At 36.5% G+C, this 17,058-nt stretch overlaps 2 protein-coding genes across 15 annotated transcripts in view; both read left to right on the top strand.

The window, feature by feature from the left end:
- Nucleotides 1–367: 367 nt before the first annotated feature.
- Nucleotides 368–17,058, top strand: part of Naprt (nicotinate phosphoribosyltransferase) — a 97,910-nt gene continuing 81,219 nt past the window's right edge. For 2 of the 13 annotated variants that reach the window (XM_073965689.1, XM_073965696.1), the window contains exon 1: nt 1,273–1,438. The gene's annotated coding sequence lies outside the window, so the exon portion shown is untranslated. Of the gene's footprint in view, nt 719–1,263; nt 1,460–17,058 lie in introns of those variants that run through there. The other 11 variants (XM_073965695.1, XM_073965702.1, XM_073965698.1 and 8 more) reach the window with 10 other exon arrangements.
- On the top strand, nt 580–13,726 carry Mob3 (MOB kinase activator 3). 2 transcript variants are annotated; one of them, XM_073965712.1, is made up of 2 exons: nt 580–718; nt 12,649–13,726. In XM_073965712.1, the coding sequence occupies exon 2, from the start codon at nt 12,831–12,833 to the stop codon at nt 13,485–13,487; it is 657 nt and encodes a 218-aa protein (XP_073821813.1). In that variant the 5' UTR covers nt 580–718; nt 12,649–12,830; the 3' UTR covers nt 13,488–13,726. The 2 variants fall into 2 exon arrangements, with proteins under 2 accessions (XP_073821813.1, XP_073821814.1); XM_073965713.1 differs by having other exon boundaries at nt 581–718; nt 12,660–13,726.

The following is a 17,058-nucleotide window of genomic DNA, read 5'->3' on the forward strand; positions in this document are numbered from 1 at the left end:
AAACAAGCAATTCACAGTAATGCATTATTGTGAGCAAATTTTACTTTGGTATGATTTCATCATGGCACAATAGTACAGGTATAACGGGAAAAACAGCTAGTTGTCAAAATTCATTATTGTGAATAAAATCACATACAGAAGGTAAACAAGCAATTCACAGTAATGCATTATTGTGAACAATTTTGACGTTTGCTATGATTTGATGTAACACCTTCTTATTCCACCATGACATTTGGCCTGTTCCCATACTTTATAAATGGTAAAAGTTGTAAACAATTTTCATATAAATTTTGTGTACGGGAACGCAGTTATTCTCTCACTCCATTCTCTCACAGAATATGATTACACGGTTACTTTTCACACGGTTACTTTCGATCTACACATCTCTGACCGGTTATTTTTCGACCTACAGATCCATTGCTAATTTGCACAACACTACGACGAGGAAAAATGTTAAATACGGAAAGAAAATAGTAAAAATAGCCGGCAAAACAGATAAATGTGCATAAATCACAAATAGATGTTGTTATTAAACAAAAGTGCATTCGATGATCAACGGGATAGATAAGTTGTGAAATTCAATTCTCAACAAGTGGAGCAAAGGAAACGAAAAAATTCTCAAACCCTTAAAAAGTATCAAGACAGCTTGCAATTTTTTTCCTGTTTTTGCTATTGAGTGAATAAAAAAACAATTCTCTAAAAAACAACGCGCTTAAAGGTGATTATTTTGTAATGACAAAACTGTTTTCTTTATGAATGATATGATCTGCATGTGAAAAATTGAATGGGAGAAAAATTATTTTAACCACCCCACCCCACAACCTACTGTTTTTCTGGCTCGTGATGTGTAGTTTATGTAGTAGGGAAAAAAGACAAAAACCGCCACCGACCTTCACACAACCTTCATCATCAAGTTAGAGCGCCACATATCTTGGGTGATATATCCAACCCCGGCAGATGGACAAATATTGTGTGGTGTTCACGTGTATTAAAATTTCACTTTTTGGGATTTTTAATGCTAATGGGAAAGTGGGGTTTAGCAAGCAATGCATTGATAGAAGTTTTTAATGTTTATCAATGACGACTACCTGATGCCTCCTCCAAAGTCGACAATGATGATGATGGCGCTATAACCGATGATTGACTGCCCTGCCTGGCTGCTAAGAAACAAGAAATAAACAAACCAATTTGTATTATTGTTGTTGTGGACTTTAGTTGATAGAACCGAATGCATGGGAAAATAAACAAAAATCGTAAGCACCCACTCAATATATGTCAGTTGAAACGCGACTTTTGTCGGAATCACAAGAATCAATTTTCACCGGTGTAAAAAAGTAATACTTTTGTGAGAGACATTGTTGTGGTGCTTTTTTAGAGTGTGATTAATATACCCTCCCTTTCCATTTGTGTTCTAGTGCTGTGGAGTACAGTGTAGTGTGTTAGTAACGATGTTGAACAAGTTTGTTTTCTGCTTGTTTTTTTGTTATCTATTCAATTTTGGATTTTTTTTTTGACAATAACAATTTGTAAATTTTATGTTAATTCACATTTCACAAGGATCTTGTGTGTGGAGTTTTGAGGAAATTGCAAAACTATGTTTAGAAATTCTAATGGAGAATGATAAAGCAACGTTTATAAATTATTTATTATGTTTATTATCAATCGATCCAATATGGAATGGATTTGTGTTTGACTTTCCTTCACTTGTTAAGGTCAACTATGGGGCAGTTTTGTGCATATGCCTACATACATTTTTCATCATTTTACGTTACAGAGAAACTTTAAAATGTTTTCTTTGACAAACATTTAAGCCTGTTTCACTATGTCAAACGAAGATGAAAACGAAAGAAAAACTACTTAACTCGTGTATGATTTTCAAATTTTGTAGTTGTTTCGAAGCAAAAACAAAGTCAATATTACCACGTTTAGGTGTTTTTCGTTCGCTCATTTTCTTTCGACATAGTGAAACTGGCTCTAAAATTTGTGGATGAACTTTGGGAACTTGGGTTGATTTATTTGGAAAATACAAAATTGGTTTTACTAAAATATTTTAGTAATAATGTTATATTTATGTATTTATACAGGAGGCTTAATCTCAATGGATGACTGAAAGCCCACATCGGAAAATAGGGTCTGCTGGCCACTACCAATATAAAAAAGGCTTAAGTTGAATGTTTTCATTAAGCTCAGATCGGGACCAAATTTTTTTTCACAGTTAGGTATCGTCACCTTGATCACAAATATATACAACATTTATTGCGGAAGTCCATACATCTTGAGATATGGGTCTCTAAAGTTCCGAAAATTCCCTTGTTAAAGGCCGACTATTTAGCCGACTTTAAGTGCATTTTAAGGACATATCTCGGATCGTTTTGAGTATATTTGTTCAGCAGGTTTTCCGCGCGACGTCTATTACGTAGGGGGCAAGACCATACTGCTTGAGATAATGCAAAAAGGTCTGAAAAACCAGTCGGCACGAACTAAAAGGAATGATGTTGTTGTAGCAGCCGCTGCCCGAAACACTATTGTTACGGGTCAATCCGGTACGAAAGAACCTGCTGCCGTGGGATTGTAAAAGGAATGATGAGCATCATTACTTAGGAGTTGAGTATCCCATTTGGCAGAGTTTTTTTTTCCAAACGTTTTTTTTTCACAACATAATCGTTAGACTTTTCAAGTATTTCTTCCGGTGCCGCAATCTTAAATTATCCCCCAGAAAGTCAGCTGTGTCATTTTTCACATCCTGGATTGCAACATCCATCGGAGACAGACATACAAAATACGGGCACTATTCGCCAATCTTCTCCACTTCTCATCAAACGGCACATACATACATATATAAAACAGAAAGGGAAATCCAGAAATAAAGTCCTCATGCGCTTCTTGGGGCTGTGGTAAGGACGCATTGGTAGCTACGTAGCACTCCTTCGTGTACCTCCCACACAAAATGTCGGGAAAGTTCAGTTTAGGGCCATCTCTCGAATCGCTTTGATTTTTGTTGTAGCAACTTGTACTCACGCCACCCCCCCCATACGATTGGACAAGTTTTATTCGGTTCAAGTCCATACTTCCTGAGAAAATGTCCTGAAAGGTACAAAAACCCCTATGACACGGTGTGTAGAGGTTGGAGCGCAAGATAACTCTCGAACGGATCTGCCGATTAGGTCTAAACTTTGACCTTCGTAATATTTTGTGCCACCTTGGTGCAATGGTATGCACGCCTGCCTTGCACGCTGAAGGTCGTGGTTTCGATTCCATCAACATCAAAAATGTTTAAGCGGTGGCGAAACACCCCTCAGTAATGTCGACATTTCCTGAGAATTTCAGCCATGTAAAACTTCTCTACAAAGTGGTGTCCAAAGACACGCAGTTCGGACTCGGGGATTCACTATAAACCTGCTCTCGAATCACAGGGGCAAGTCCATACTTCCTGAGAAAACAGCGCGATGTCTCATAGACGTAGCAACCGATTTGGTCCAAACTTTGATATCTAAATATTGTCGAAACTTAGTTTATATTCAAATTTGGGCCCTATCTGTCCTTAGGGTACCACCAACACAAATGTTCAACATTTTTGTGTATTTAAGGGTCTCTTCAAGGATCCTTTGGACATTTTTACCGAAGATTTTTTTAGTGGTCCTATTTACAGCGATATTATATTTTTCGTAGGCTAGTATAATAAAAAAGTCCTATCAATCGATATCCCCGCAAATTTTTGAGCTTTTATCCTATCCATCTTTTTGTCGGTTTATACGGCCAACATTTTGAAAATCCCCCCTAAATACATGTTTTTTGAAAAAAAAAGTATTTCAATCCACACAGGTATGTCTCTGTCGGCAAAGCCGACTGATACTTTTTCACTTGTATTGAATCTTGTTGCAACAAGTTCTTCATACCCTCTAAGGTAATAGGACAAAAGGTCCTAAAGAGACTGTCGACACCAACTGGGTAGTACGTAAGATAACTCTCGAAATGGGGAACGAATTTGGTCCAAACGTTGTACATGGTATTATTTCTTACAGACTCGGATTATGTCCGAATCTTAATTATATTGGATTACTCTTACGGGCACCTTCCACACAAAGTTTGGAAAGAGTGCAGTTCAAGGACTCGTCTGGGATTGTTTTTAAATTTTTGGCATCATGTTGTCTATGCGGACCTAGTTACGATGGTACAATTTTTTCGGGGGCAAGTCCATACCATATCTTATGTCAGACTAAGAAAATTTCATTAACATGAAAATGAGTTTATAGGCAAGAAGGGTGTAGGGGGTGAAACTCCGTACACAAGGTTCTGTAATCTGAAATTATTCTTTGTGTTTAAATTCGTATTCGTTTAAATTCGTAACTCTCAAACTAATAAGCAATGAAAATATCAAAATTTTCATTTGATTTCATATACGTGTGTATTAATTACATTGGATCACTCTTTCGGGTACCGCCCAAAGAAAGAGTGCAGTTCGAGGACTCGCCTGGGATCGTTTTTAAATTTTTGGCATCATGTTGTCCATGCGGACCTAGTTACGATGGTACAATTTTTTTTCGAGGCAAGTCCATGCGATGTCCACGGTGCTCTTGAATCAAATTTAAATGGAAGGTGCTTACACCTGGGAAGTTTTTGTGGATTCTGAAACTATTCATAGATGAGAAAAATAAAAAAACAAAAAAAAAATCGCCGGAGCGCTTTTTAAATAAATCGCGATTCAAGTTGACATTTTTAGGGGTTGTCTAGGTTTTCACGATTTTGCTTAGAAACCGCATGTCCTGTCAAAATGAGACGGTAGAAAATGTTGTAGCTATGAAAATTCTCTACAAGATTTTCGTAGGTTTTACCAGTTTTGAGATATTGAAGTTCAAATTGGGACAATGCACTGACTGTATCGCCCCCTTATGAAACAATGTCATGAAGTATGCGCCTTAACTAACTTTTAATGAAAACCGCTTACACAGGAGAAGTTTTTGTGAATTCTGAAAAAGCAATGTTCATAGATGAGAAAAATCCAAAAACAAGAAAAAAATCGCTGTAGGGATTTTTAAATCAATCGCCCTCAAAATTCACATTTTTAGGTAGTTTTTAGGTTTTCACGATTTTGCTTGGAAACAGCAAGTTTAATCGGAATGGAGCTAAAGAAAATGTTGTAGCTGTGAAAATTCTCCCGGGATTGACGTTTACGATTTGTTCTCTGGCTGTACCATTTTTGAGATAAAGAAGCTCCGTAGTGCGATTCTGTAGCTTTTTTAAATAACGAACCGACATCGGTAGTTAGCGAAAATATTCGGTTGAGTTAACGAATGTCCTATTCTGTAAATTTATGTTACCGATTGTAGAACTCGTTAACTCACACCGACGAATATCGATTGGAATACAAAACATGAAGCGTTTAAGAAGGAAACAATTCAGACTTTTGAAGGAATGTGGCTTAAATGTGTGTCTTTTGGATGGCTACGGATGCCAGTAATGAAGCATTTCTTAAGATATTTTTATTGTGTGTGTGATTTAAAAGTAATAAAAATGATAAAACCACCATAAATCTCTTTAAAAGCGCAGTTGTATTTTTTATTTAAAAGTTGGGATCATATTTTGGGTTGTGGCGCTCTGTATCAAAATTCAGCTGTGATGTTTGACATGACTTAAGCCCCTTCAGTGATCGTGGATCCACGTTACCGTCATTTGAGTTTATATATTCACAAATTCAATTTACGCCCACATTAAAAGAAATTTCTCATAGCGGAGAGTATGAAAAGTTCGAAAATCCAAGCTTATACGCCATTTTTAGCATCATGCTGAGTTTAAAACTATGAGATTATCACAGAACAAAGTAGGTTATAGTAATACTATTCACGTGTCACGTACTATTCTATTCACGTCACGTGCCTCCTAGAAAGATAGTGTTAAGGACATTGGTATAGGTCTTGCATAGCAGTACCACACTTGAGTTCTATTGAAGCATTAGCTAACGTTTTTCCTCTCTTTAATAAGTAAAACAAAGGTTAGCGCAGTCTTCATACGTAGGGTAGCATGGGGCAGCTTCGCCAATGTTGCGCTTTCGTCAGCGCCGATTTAAATGATGCTACATAAAGGTGTTCTAAAGGAAAGTTATGAGTTAATCGAAGATCTACAAGCTCTCTTTGATGATCTTTATGCAGTTTCAATAAAATCGGCGCTGTCGAAAGCACAATAGTGGGGAAGCTGCTGCATGTTATTCTACACAGTTAACACTTACAGTATCGGCCAAAACAAAAGCACCCCCTCAGTAAATTTTTTTGAAATGATAATTTTTTTATGAAAACTAGATTATAAATTTATATTTTATTTTTCTTTTTATTTATTTATATCTTTATAATTGGAAAATACAAAAATAAGGAATTCAGAATTTAATAAACAAAAGTTAAAATTCAAAAAATATTTTAGGTCGCAAATATAAGCGGACAAAACTAAAGCACCCCCCAATTTGAGGTACAACAAAAACTATTGAAATCAATATTTCGTTGCGTATACTCTATTCTGAATGACACAATCACATCTTTTTGGTATAGAAGATACTAAATTATTAATTACTGCAGGCGAAATAATTGATTTTTGGAAAATTTAGCTTAAATCCTCAAAATACTGAAAATCCGAAGGTACCGTTATATGGAGGCTATACCCAAACGTGGACCCAGGTCCACGATTTTTGGTGGATATGTTTTGTGACCACTAAGAACCCTAAGTACCAAATTACAGCTAATTTAGTAGGAAAATGTGGCTTAAATATCCGAAATACCGAAGATGGGAAGGTACCGCTATAAGGGGGCTATACCAAAACATTAGCCGATATTGTTCATATTCATCCAAAAATGATGCCACAGCATCCACTAGTCAAATACAATACGCTAACGTTTAAAAATTAGCAAAAGAACGAATTGCAGAAGAACGATAGACGCCGGCTTATTCAGTCGACGACCAGCAAAAAAACCTTTCATATCGACGAAAAATGAAGGAGCCAGACTGGCATTCGCCAAGACCCATTTGAACTGTTTCCCGATGAATCTATGTTTAATTTAAAGTATTCAGATGGGAAAAAGGCTTGGACCAAATGGGCAACCGTTAAATCCTAAATATTGCAAAGACGCTGTAAAACATGGAGGCGGAAGGTTTTTTGCTGTTCGTGGACTGAATATGCCGGCGTCTACCGTTCTTTTGAAATTCGTTCTTTTGCTGATTTTTAAACCTAAGGGATTTAGTATTTGACCAGAGAATGCTGTAGCATCATTTTTGAATGAATATGAACAATATCGGCTAATGTTTTGGTATAGCCTCCGTATAGTGGTACCTTCCGATCTTCGGTATTTTGGATATTTAAGCCACATTTTTCTACTAAATTAGCTGTAATTTGGTACTTAGGGTTCCTAGTGGTCACAAAACATATTCACCAAAAATCGTGGACCTGGGTTCACGTTTTGGTGTAGCCCCCATATAACGGTAACTTCCGATTTTCAGTATTTTAAGGATTTAAGCTAAATTTTCCGAAAACCGATTATTTCGCCTGCAATAATTAATAATTTTGTATCCTTTATGCCTAAAAGATGTGATTGTGTCATCCAGAATAGAGGATAAGCAACGAAATATTGATTTCAATAGTTTTTGTTGTACCTCAAATGGGGGGGTGCTTTAGTTTTGTCCGCTTATATTTGCGACCTAAAATATTTTTTGAATTTTAACTTTTGTTTATTAAATTCTGATCTCCTTATTTTTGTATTTTTCAATTATAAAGATATAAATAAATAAAAAGAAAAATAAAAAATACATTTATAATTTAGTTTTCATAAAAAAATAATCATTTCAAAAAAATTTACTGAGGGGGTGCTTTAGTTTTGGCCGATACTGTATGTAAATGCATTAAGATTTTTCTCAATAAGGCGGAATTTAACTTGTGTACCCGCCTTATTAACATAACATATGTAACAATCATTTTCGGTAATTAACGACAAAATTTACCGACAAAAAATTTGGTATACAGAATAGCACTTAACGAAAATTGTCGTTAACTATCGACGTTTGTCGTTAATTCTGTCGTTAAGGAGTTACAGAATCGCACTACAGTTTACATTTTTAGGTTTTTTTGTTAGGGTTTTGCGATTTTGCTTGAATACGGCAAGTCTTATCGGCACGGGACCTGAGAAAATCTTATAGCTGTGAATATTCTCTACAAGACTGGCTTATGTAATTTTTCCTAAATTGTACCATTTTTTAGATATATACATAAGTCTTGTGCCAGACTATGAAAATTTTCATGAAAATGTTTTGAGCTTATGGGTAAGAAGGGAGAAAGGGAGATCCTTCATCTACGCTCTCTCCTAAAAGCTAAAATATTTTCACGTATTACTTTCAATGTCTGGCACAAGAGTAAGTTTAAGTTGGGAAATTGCAGTCTTGACATTGTTTTATAAAGAGACGATACGGAATTGAATTGAATTTGAATTGTCCCAATTTCAACTTCTATATCATAAAAGTTGTAAAACCTACGAAAATATCATTAAGGTCAATCTTGTACAGAATTTTGATAGCTACAACGTTTTCTTTATTCCCATTTTGATCGGACTTGCGGTTTCCAAGCAAAATCGCAAAAACCTAAACAAACCCTAAAAATGTCAACTTGAATCGCGATTTATTTAAAAAGCGCTCCGTTATTTTTTTTTGTTTTTTGATTTTTCTAATCTATGAACATTGTAGTTTCAGAATCCGCAAAAACTTCCCAGGTGTAAGCAACTTCCATTTAAATTTGATTCAAGAGCACCGTGAGTCTTATGTCAGACTAAGAAAATTTCATTAACATGAAAATGAGTTTATAGGTCCCGGGTCACACTACAGAAATGTCAATGAAATTTTGACATGAAACTTTAAATTTTTTTGGTAAAAAACACATAATTTCAAGAAACTAGTGTACACGGTTTCATGTGCTCTGCAATTTTGTTTTGTTGCAATATTCGTATGAAACAAACAGACCATTTTATTTTTCATTTTCTTTTACTCTAATGTTAAAATTTTAGTGAAATTACTCTTAGTGTGGCCCGGGACTAGACAAGACGGGTGAAGATGGGTGAAACTCCGTACACCAGGTTCTGTAATCTGAAATTATTCTTTGTGTTTAAATTCTTAACTCTCAAACCAATGTAAGTTTGTAATGTAAAAGTTTTCATTTGATGTCAATTAAATTTTATAAGAAAATGCCAAAGAGGTTTCAAAGAAAATTTTCATAGTCTGGCATAAGACTTATTTACAAATTGGCCCAAAAACTCAAAAAGCCCAATTGAAGCCAGAAGTATTGTGTTTCCCTCTTTTCTTTAGGTCCGAGGCTTAAGGTATATCTCTGTAAGCATAGCACAGCTGACTGATACTTTCTTACATGTTTAGTATTTTTACAGTACGCCGAAACCCAATACATTTATCGATCTCAAGGGGAAAATGATGTTGAATATTTTAGAGGCTCCCAAGATTCGCTTTGTTGATACAAATCCAATTAAATATATAGGGGGTTGTCATGAACGACAATTTCCCGTGATTTTTTTCCCTCTCTCTTTTAAGTTACAATGGCGGAAAAACAAATAATAATGAAACAATCTATGCACTATGATTTATGTAACTCATTATAAACAGACTTTAATATCTGCATTTGATAAGGTTTTAAGTTTTTATTATACTTCTAAGGCTAATTTTTTCTCAGATAAGAAAGACAATTTTACATGGATCAAGATGAAGACACAACAAGTAAAAAAGTATCAGTCGGCTTTGCCGACAGAGATATACCCTCAGCCTGTGCAAATTGAAACACTTTTTTCACAAAAAACTTATGTATGTATTTAGGGGGTTTCAAAATTTTGGTCGTATGAACCGACAAAAATGTTGATTAGGATTAAAGTTCAATAATATTGTGGAAAAGGTACTTAAAGGAATGGACCGACATAGACCATTGGGGTTCCATAGGGGGTTTTTACACCCTTCGGGCTGTTTTCTCAAGAAGTATGGACTTGCCCCTGAAACAACTTTTACCATCGTAATTGAGGCAGCGAATGTAAGTTGCTTCAACAAAAATCAAAGTGATTCAATAGCAGGTCTTAAAGTGAACTTATCCAAAATTTTGTGTGGGAGGTACGGGATGGGGTGTACAAATATAGTCTAAATTCGAACCTGATCTATATCTGGTAGATATTATGAGAATGTGTAAAGTATGGACCAAATCGGTCACTCCCATCAAAAGTTATAGTGCGCACAATTTTTCCGAATATTTTTGAACTTTTGTGGGGTAAGTACCTGAAAGAGTGGACCGATATGGCTTATCTACGAACTTAAACTAAGTTTGGAAACAATATTACGAAGGCCTAATTTTGGCCGGAATCGGCATTTCTGTTCGAGAATTATCTTGCGCTTCCACCCATAAACATGGTGTCATAGGGGTTGTTTTTCAACTTTCAGGCTATTTTTCAGGAAGTATGGACTTGCCCTTGAAGAAACTTGTACCTTCGTATAGGAGACAGTGAATACAAGATGTTACAACAAAAAGCAAGGCGATTCGAGAGCAGGTCCTAAACTGAACTTTTCCGAAATTTTGTGTGGGAGGTACTCGAAGGAGTTTGCCGATTGAGTCCATATTGGAAACTCATCTAAGTCTGGTAGAAATTTCATAATGTGCAAAGTAATGACCAAATCGGTAACTTCCTTCAAGAGTTATCGTACGCACAAATTTTCCGAACATTTTCGAACTTTTGTGGGGGAGGTACCGGAAGGAGTGGACCGATATAATCCATCTTTGAACTTGAACTAAGTTTGGACAAAATATTACGAAAGCCAAATTTTGGACCGAATCGGCAGATCCGTTCGAGGGTTATCTTGCGCTCCAACCATTACACACGGTGTCATAGGGCTTTTTGTAACTTTCAGGCTATTTCCTCAGGAAGTATGGACTTGCCACTAATGAAACTTACAGCTTCGTATAGAGGACAGCGAATACAACTTGCGTAACCAAAAATCAAAGCGATTCGAGACCAGGTCCTAAACTGAACTTTTCCGAAATTTTGTGTGGGAGGTACTCGAAGGAGTTTGCCGATTGAGTCCATATTGGAAACTCATCTAAGTCTGGTAGAAATTTCATAATGTGGAAAGTATGGACCAAATCGGTTATTCCCTACAAGAGTTATCGTGCGCACAAGTTTTGCGACAATTTTTGAACATTTGTGGGGGAGGTACCTGACGGAGTGGACCTATATGGCCCATCTTCGAACTTAAATCGAATCTGGACAAAATAATTCGATACCCAAAATTTGAACCGAATCGATTGATCCGTTCGAGAGTTATCGTGCGCACCAGCCAGCCAGACAGACAGACGGACGGACATTGCTAGATCGACTGAAATTGTCTGAAACGGATATCGTACAAACATACTTGGGGTCTAAAACCATTATTTCGATGAGGCACATTTTTGGTCGTATCAAAGTGTAAATACCCTCTTTAGCCTAAAGGCTGAGGTTATAAAAACAATTGACGCCAGAAGTATTGTGTTTCCCTCTTTTCTTTAGGTCCGAGGCTTAAGATATATCTCTGTCAGCACAGCAGACTGTTACTTTCTTGTTTAGTATTTTTTATAGAGTTGGGCAATCTCTTTCAATTGAAAGATCCGGATCACTATCTCGTTCAATGGACACCGGTATTTTCTTTGACAAAACTGCGTATACTTAATATAACACGTTGGTTTTTATTATATAACGAGGACAGTGATCCGGATCGTTCAATTGAACGAGATTGCCCAGCTCTAATTTTTTATAGTACGCCAAAACCCAATATATTTATCGATCTCAAGGGGGAGCATGGTGTTGGATATTTTAGAGGCTCCCAAGATTCGCTTTGTCGATTCAAAAACCAAATAAATATATAATAATGAAACAATCTATGCACTATGATTTATGTAACTCATTATAAACAGACTTTAATATCTGCATTTGATAAGGTTTTAAGTTTTTATTATACGTCTAACGTTTTATATTTATAATGAGTTTCGTGAATTGTAAAGAAAAAACATCGAGATAAATATTGTGGAATGACTTATCCTTTGTGGAAATGTTACCATACCGCATGAATAAAAATAAAAACCTTTTCTTGGCAGAGAGACATTTTTTAAATACAGGCCAAATTATTTAACAATCAGATACATTGCACAAATAATAATTATTATTATTTAAAATTGGAAAATAATTTTTTTAAAATAAAATTTGCGAAATTTAATGTCTTGCCAATATTTCAGATTCAGCTACATGCGACAAGATTGGACATGAGGGGGTGGTAGATACGGAAAACGCTTACTAGGAAGAGGTTTAGATCCCTTTTAAATTGTTATTCAGATGCTAAAGCCATGTCGGTTGGTTGGTATATTCCCAAAAACCTAATTGTTTCGATTCGTTGTTGTTCTCACTGAATCAGTGCCTTGAGAGAATACTGCTGATATTCTAGATTTTGCCACACGCGCACACATCACGACACCGAATGATCAGTATTGTGGTTGAATGGGGTGGAGTGCCAGTTCATTTGCAGTTCATAGAGTTATTTTTTATTGTTGTTGTGATTCATTATGCTACATCATCTAATTTTAAATCCAACCACCTACCCATTTATTTTCAGTGGCTTTTTAGATTTGGTATAGCAGTAACAACAACAACAGGCAGTCAAGTCACTTAAAATCGAAACACACAGACTTTTGCATATAAAGCCGTCTTAGATTTCGAATGTGAGGATTCATTAAGCCAGCTTACCGCCACCACCACCACCACACAAACACGCACACTTTCTATCCTCCAACAACAATGGCATTGAATGGCTTTTTAGAGTTCTTCCAAAAGGGAAAAACATTTAGACCAAAGAAAAGGTTTACTGCCGGCACAATACGTTATTCCCTGCACAAACAAGCTCAGGCCAGCCTCCAGTCGGGCATTAATTTACGACAAGCTGTCTGTCTACCCGAAGGTGAAAATCTCAATGATTGGATAGCTGTCCACGTAGTAGATTTTTTCAATCGTATCAATCTCATTTACGGAACTGTTTCGGAATATTGTAACGAAACCACATGCCCAACCATGAGTGGAGGTTCACGTTACGAGTATTTGTGGGCAGATAATGAAAATTACAAAAAACCCACATCGTTGCCAGCACCCAAATACATAGAACTGCTAATGGATTGGGCCGAGGCTCAGATCAATAATGAAACCGTTTTTCCCGTATCTACAGATGTACCATTTCCCAAGACGTTTCCATCGCTTAGCAAAAAGATTTTGACACGGCTGTTTAGAGTATTTGTGCATGTCTATATACATCATTTCGATCGTATTGTTAGCATTGGAGCTGAGGCGCATGTTAACACCTGCTATAAGCATTTCTATTATTTTGTACAAGAATTTGATTTGATAACAAGCAAAGAATTGGAACCGCTGCAGGAAATGTCCGCCAAAATATGTAAAGATTAAAAAAAATGAGCCTAAGAAGAAGAGGTACTCGCAACAGAACCAGGATGCCAGCCAAAATAAAAATAAGAAAACAAAATCGAACAAATGTATACAAAAGAGAACGCGCACACACACACACAGTTAAACACACTTAGAAACCAAGAATCTCCAAACATAATTTACAAAAATAAAGGTTTTGAATGTTGTTCCAATTTAAAAAAGAAAATAAGAAAAAAATAAAGTATTAAATACACCAAAAATAATCTGTCTGAATATCCTAGGAGGGAAGATGATAAGGGAGAGAAGAAGATTGTTACGAAAACATGAAGAAATATTAATCTCACTGCGATGTTAAAGACGCAAAGAGTTGGCACGTTAGCAATTAAAAACTGTTTCCCAGAACGATGTCATAACAATGAGTACCGTCAAAATCAATTTTAGCTCAATGCAATGTAGACCTTTTTTTGCTATCGCGACCTAATGGCGTGTCGATCATAACAAGACACCGCTTTTAGAGAATTATTTAACTACTGCTGAAATAAGTAAAAAAGTACCAGTCGGCTTTGCTGACACGGGTATACTCCCAGAATGTGTGAATTGAGACCTTAATAGACTTATCCCGATAACCCAGTGGGTTTGGGTTTCAAATGTCAATTCCATAGCGCAAACGTCAAATAAATCCTCATGAAGTGGGTTAGCCCGGCAAAAAACTCCAATGTAACCGTACTATGTCCCAATTTACATTAGGCGAGTTTACTTGCGGCAATTGCCAGTTTGTAGGTGAGAGAAGGTGCTGAGAGGCAAAGGGTTACCATATGCCTCACCTCTCTCTCCTACAAAATGACAATTGCCGCTAGTAAACTCGCCCAATGTAAATTGGGACTATAAGTTAGGTTAGCTTATAGGTTGCACAGCTGCCGTTGATTGTTGACAGCCACTTCACTCGGAGACATACATATGTACATTAGGACTATAACCAAAAAAATACCACGCCAGTACCATGTGCGGAATATTGTCCTGATAACGAAAACGCGTGTTTTAATTCGATTCTGTGAAAAAAGCGATTACTAAAGCCCTTTTGATATTTTTTCTGTTTAAAAATTTAAATTTGATTTGTTTGAATAAGTATTTATAGAAAACAAATACGATTCTTACAGGCAAAGTAATTAAAAAAAATTCTGTAACTTTCGCGAATTCATTGCAATTGATAGGTACAATAAATATAAACATAAAATTCGCGAGCTTATAAATGGTCCGTTCCTTTACTTCTGAAAATGGTAAAACCGGCAAAAGTAGTAAAAGTTGAAAACTGCTCCCATATGAATTGTATTGTGTCAAAAGTAAAGGAACGCTTTTCGAGTAAAAAGTGGCAAAACTTGAAGATTCTTGCACGTAAAGGAACAGAGCTAAAGAAAAACAAAAAATTGCAATATTGTAAAAGGTTCATTAAATGCTCTGAAATATCGCGATTTGATAAGAAATTGGTCCAGAATGGTTTGATATTGATTTTAAATTAGATTAGAACTATAAATAAGTTATTACGAAAAGCGTATATGTCATTATAACAAATAAAATTAAATAATGCAATACTGAACTTCAATGCATTTGGTGCGGAAACTTTTTTTCGCGATAGGGAAAAATGACACCGTATTTCATAGTAGTTTTTCATGCTCCACACGGCTATGCGGTGGTATTTTTGATATTTGCAAGAATTGCAAAAAAGTTATAACTCAATGCACTATGGTCTCAAATCCAATTTCCCTGGCCAAAACTATTTCAACGTTCATTTTGTATTGCAATTGATTATTTTTTATAATATATGTGTAAATATAGTAACTATTACATATTTTCGTCCAAAATTACGAAAAACGGCCAAAATTCATTGAACAGGGTGGTCCCGTATTATGGGGTCTAAACTAAAACATTGAAATATGTTCACAATTTTTTGTACGATGGATTCTTATATTCCGATAAGTCGAAATTCCAGCCGAATCGGTTATAAAATATCGCTAAAACCATTATATGGGGGCTATGGCAAAAGTTGGACATATTGAGAAAAATAGTTAACAGACTTGTTATACCCTCAGCCTTTAGGCTAGAAAGGGAATATACACATTGATACGACCAAAAATATGCCTCATCGAAATAACGGTTTTAGACCCCAAGTATGTTTGGACGAAATTCGTTTCAGACAATTTTGAGTCGATTTAGCCATGTCCGTCCGTCTGGCTGGCTGGTTGGTGGGCACGATAACTCTCGAACGGATCAACCGATTCGAACCAAATTTTGGGTATCGTAATATTTCGTCCAAACTCAGTTTAAGTTCGAAGATGGGCCATGTCGGTATAATCCTTCGGGTGCCTCCCCCACAAAAGTTTAAAATTTGTCGGAAAAATGGTCACGGTGCGCCTTAACTAATTTTAAATGGAAGGTGCTTACACCTGGGAAGTTGATGAGAAATATCAAGAAACAAAAAAAAAAATCGCCGGAGGGATTTTCAAATAAATCGCGATTTAAGTTAAGGGTGTTGTTTGCTGAAAGGAGAGAAATAGAATATGATGTTGTAGAAGAAAGTGAAATATTTAGGAGGATAGAATTGAAGTAGAAGTTGGGAAAGAAAAGCTTAATTGTTCATCGTACTGGTACTGCCAATTCTTCTTGCTGCAGCCATTTCAGACTCTTGGCAAAAAGAAGAAGACTTTTTGGTTCGGTTTCACAGAAGGATGAGAGAGACTGGATAGTGTGTTCACCCGTTATCCGTAGTCTTTTGCTCGTGAGCATTGGACAGCGGCACAGTAAATGTTCGATTGTCTCTAATTCCTCCTCATCCTCACAAAGTCTGCAGTAGTTGTTGTTGTAGCAGCATATAATATAATGCTGGGTTGGCAGCCGCTGGCCGAAACACTTTTGGTTTCGGGTCAATCCGGTACGTAAGAACCCGCTGCCGTGGGATTGAAGTCTGCATGTAGTCGGCGCCTTCGGTTCTACCCCATTTATAAGACATTGCTCTGATATTGCAGTGACCTGTGATTAGACCAACTGTTAGTCTGAGTTCGATCTTTTTCAATGAAATTAGAGATGATGTTCTGCGTTTGGAAAGGAGTGGCCAGATTGCTTTGGTAACCCTACAACCAGGTTCGTTTTGCTAAATCTGGCTAGCCTTATTCCGGTAGCCCTGTGAGTTACCGGTGAGTTTTCGATTATGATATCTTTTGACTCTGATCCGCGGCGTGCCAATTCATCCGCCATTTCATTTCCTACAATATTGCAGTGACCTGGGACCCAACACAGTGTTACTGCTGATTTTAGGTCACTTAATACTTTTATACAGTCCAAAACAACTGCAGACTTGATGGAATAGGACATTAGTGATTTGAGGGCCGCCTGACTATCGACGTATATAGTCACCGGTCCATCGATATCCCCTTTAATGTTCTTAATTAGTTCTGCAGCTTTTTTGATTGCAAAAATATCTGCTTGAAAAACGCTACACTCTTTATTCAACTTAAAAGAGAGTTAAGGGTTGAGAATGTCGCTGTATACACCTGCCCCTGTTCCATTTTCCATCTTAGATCCATCGGTATAGACCTCT

Source organism: Musca autumnalis, unplaced genomic scaffold (assembly GCF_047663935.1).
Source record: "Musca autumnalis isolate F117 unplaced genomic scaffold, ASM4766393v1 scaffold_2, whole genome shotgun sequence".
NCBI classification, from domain to species: domain Eukaryota; kingdom Metazoa; phylum Arthropoda; class Insecta; order Diptera; family Muscidae; genus Musca; species Musca autumnalis.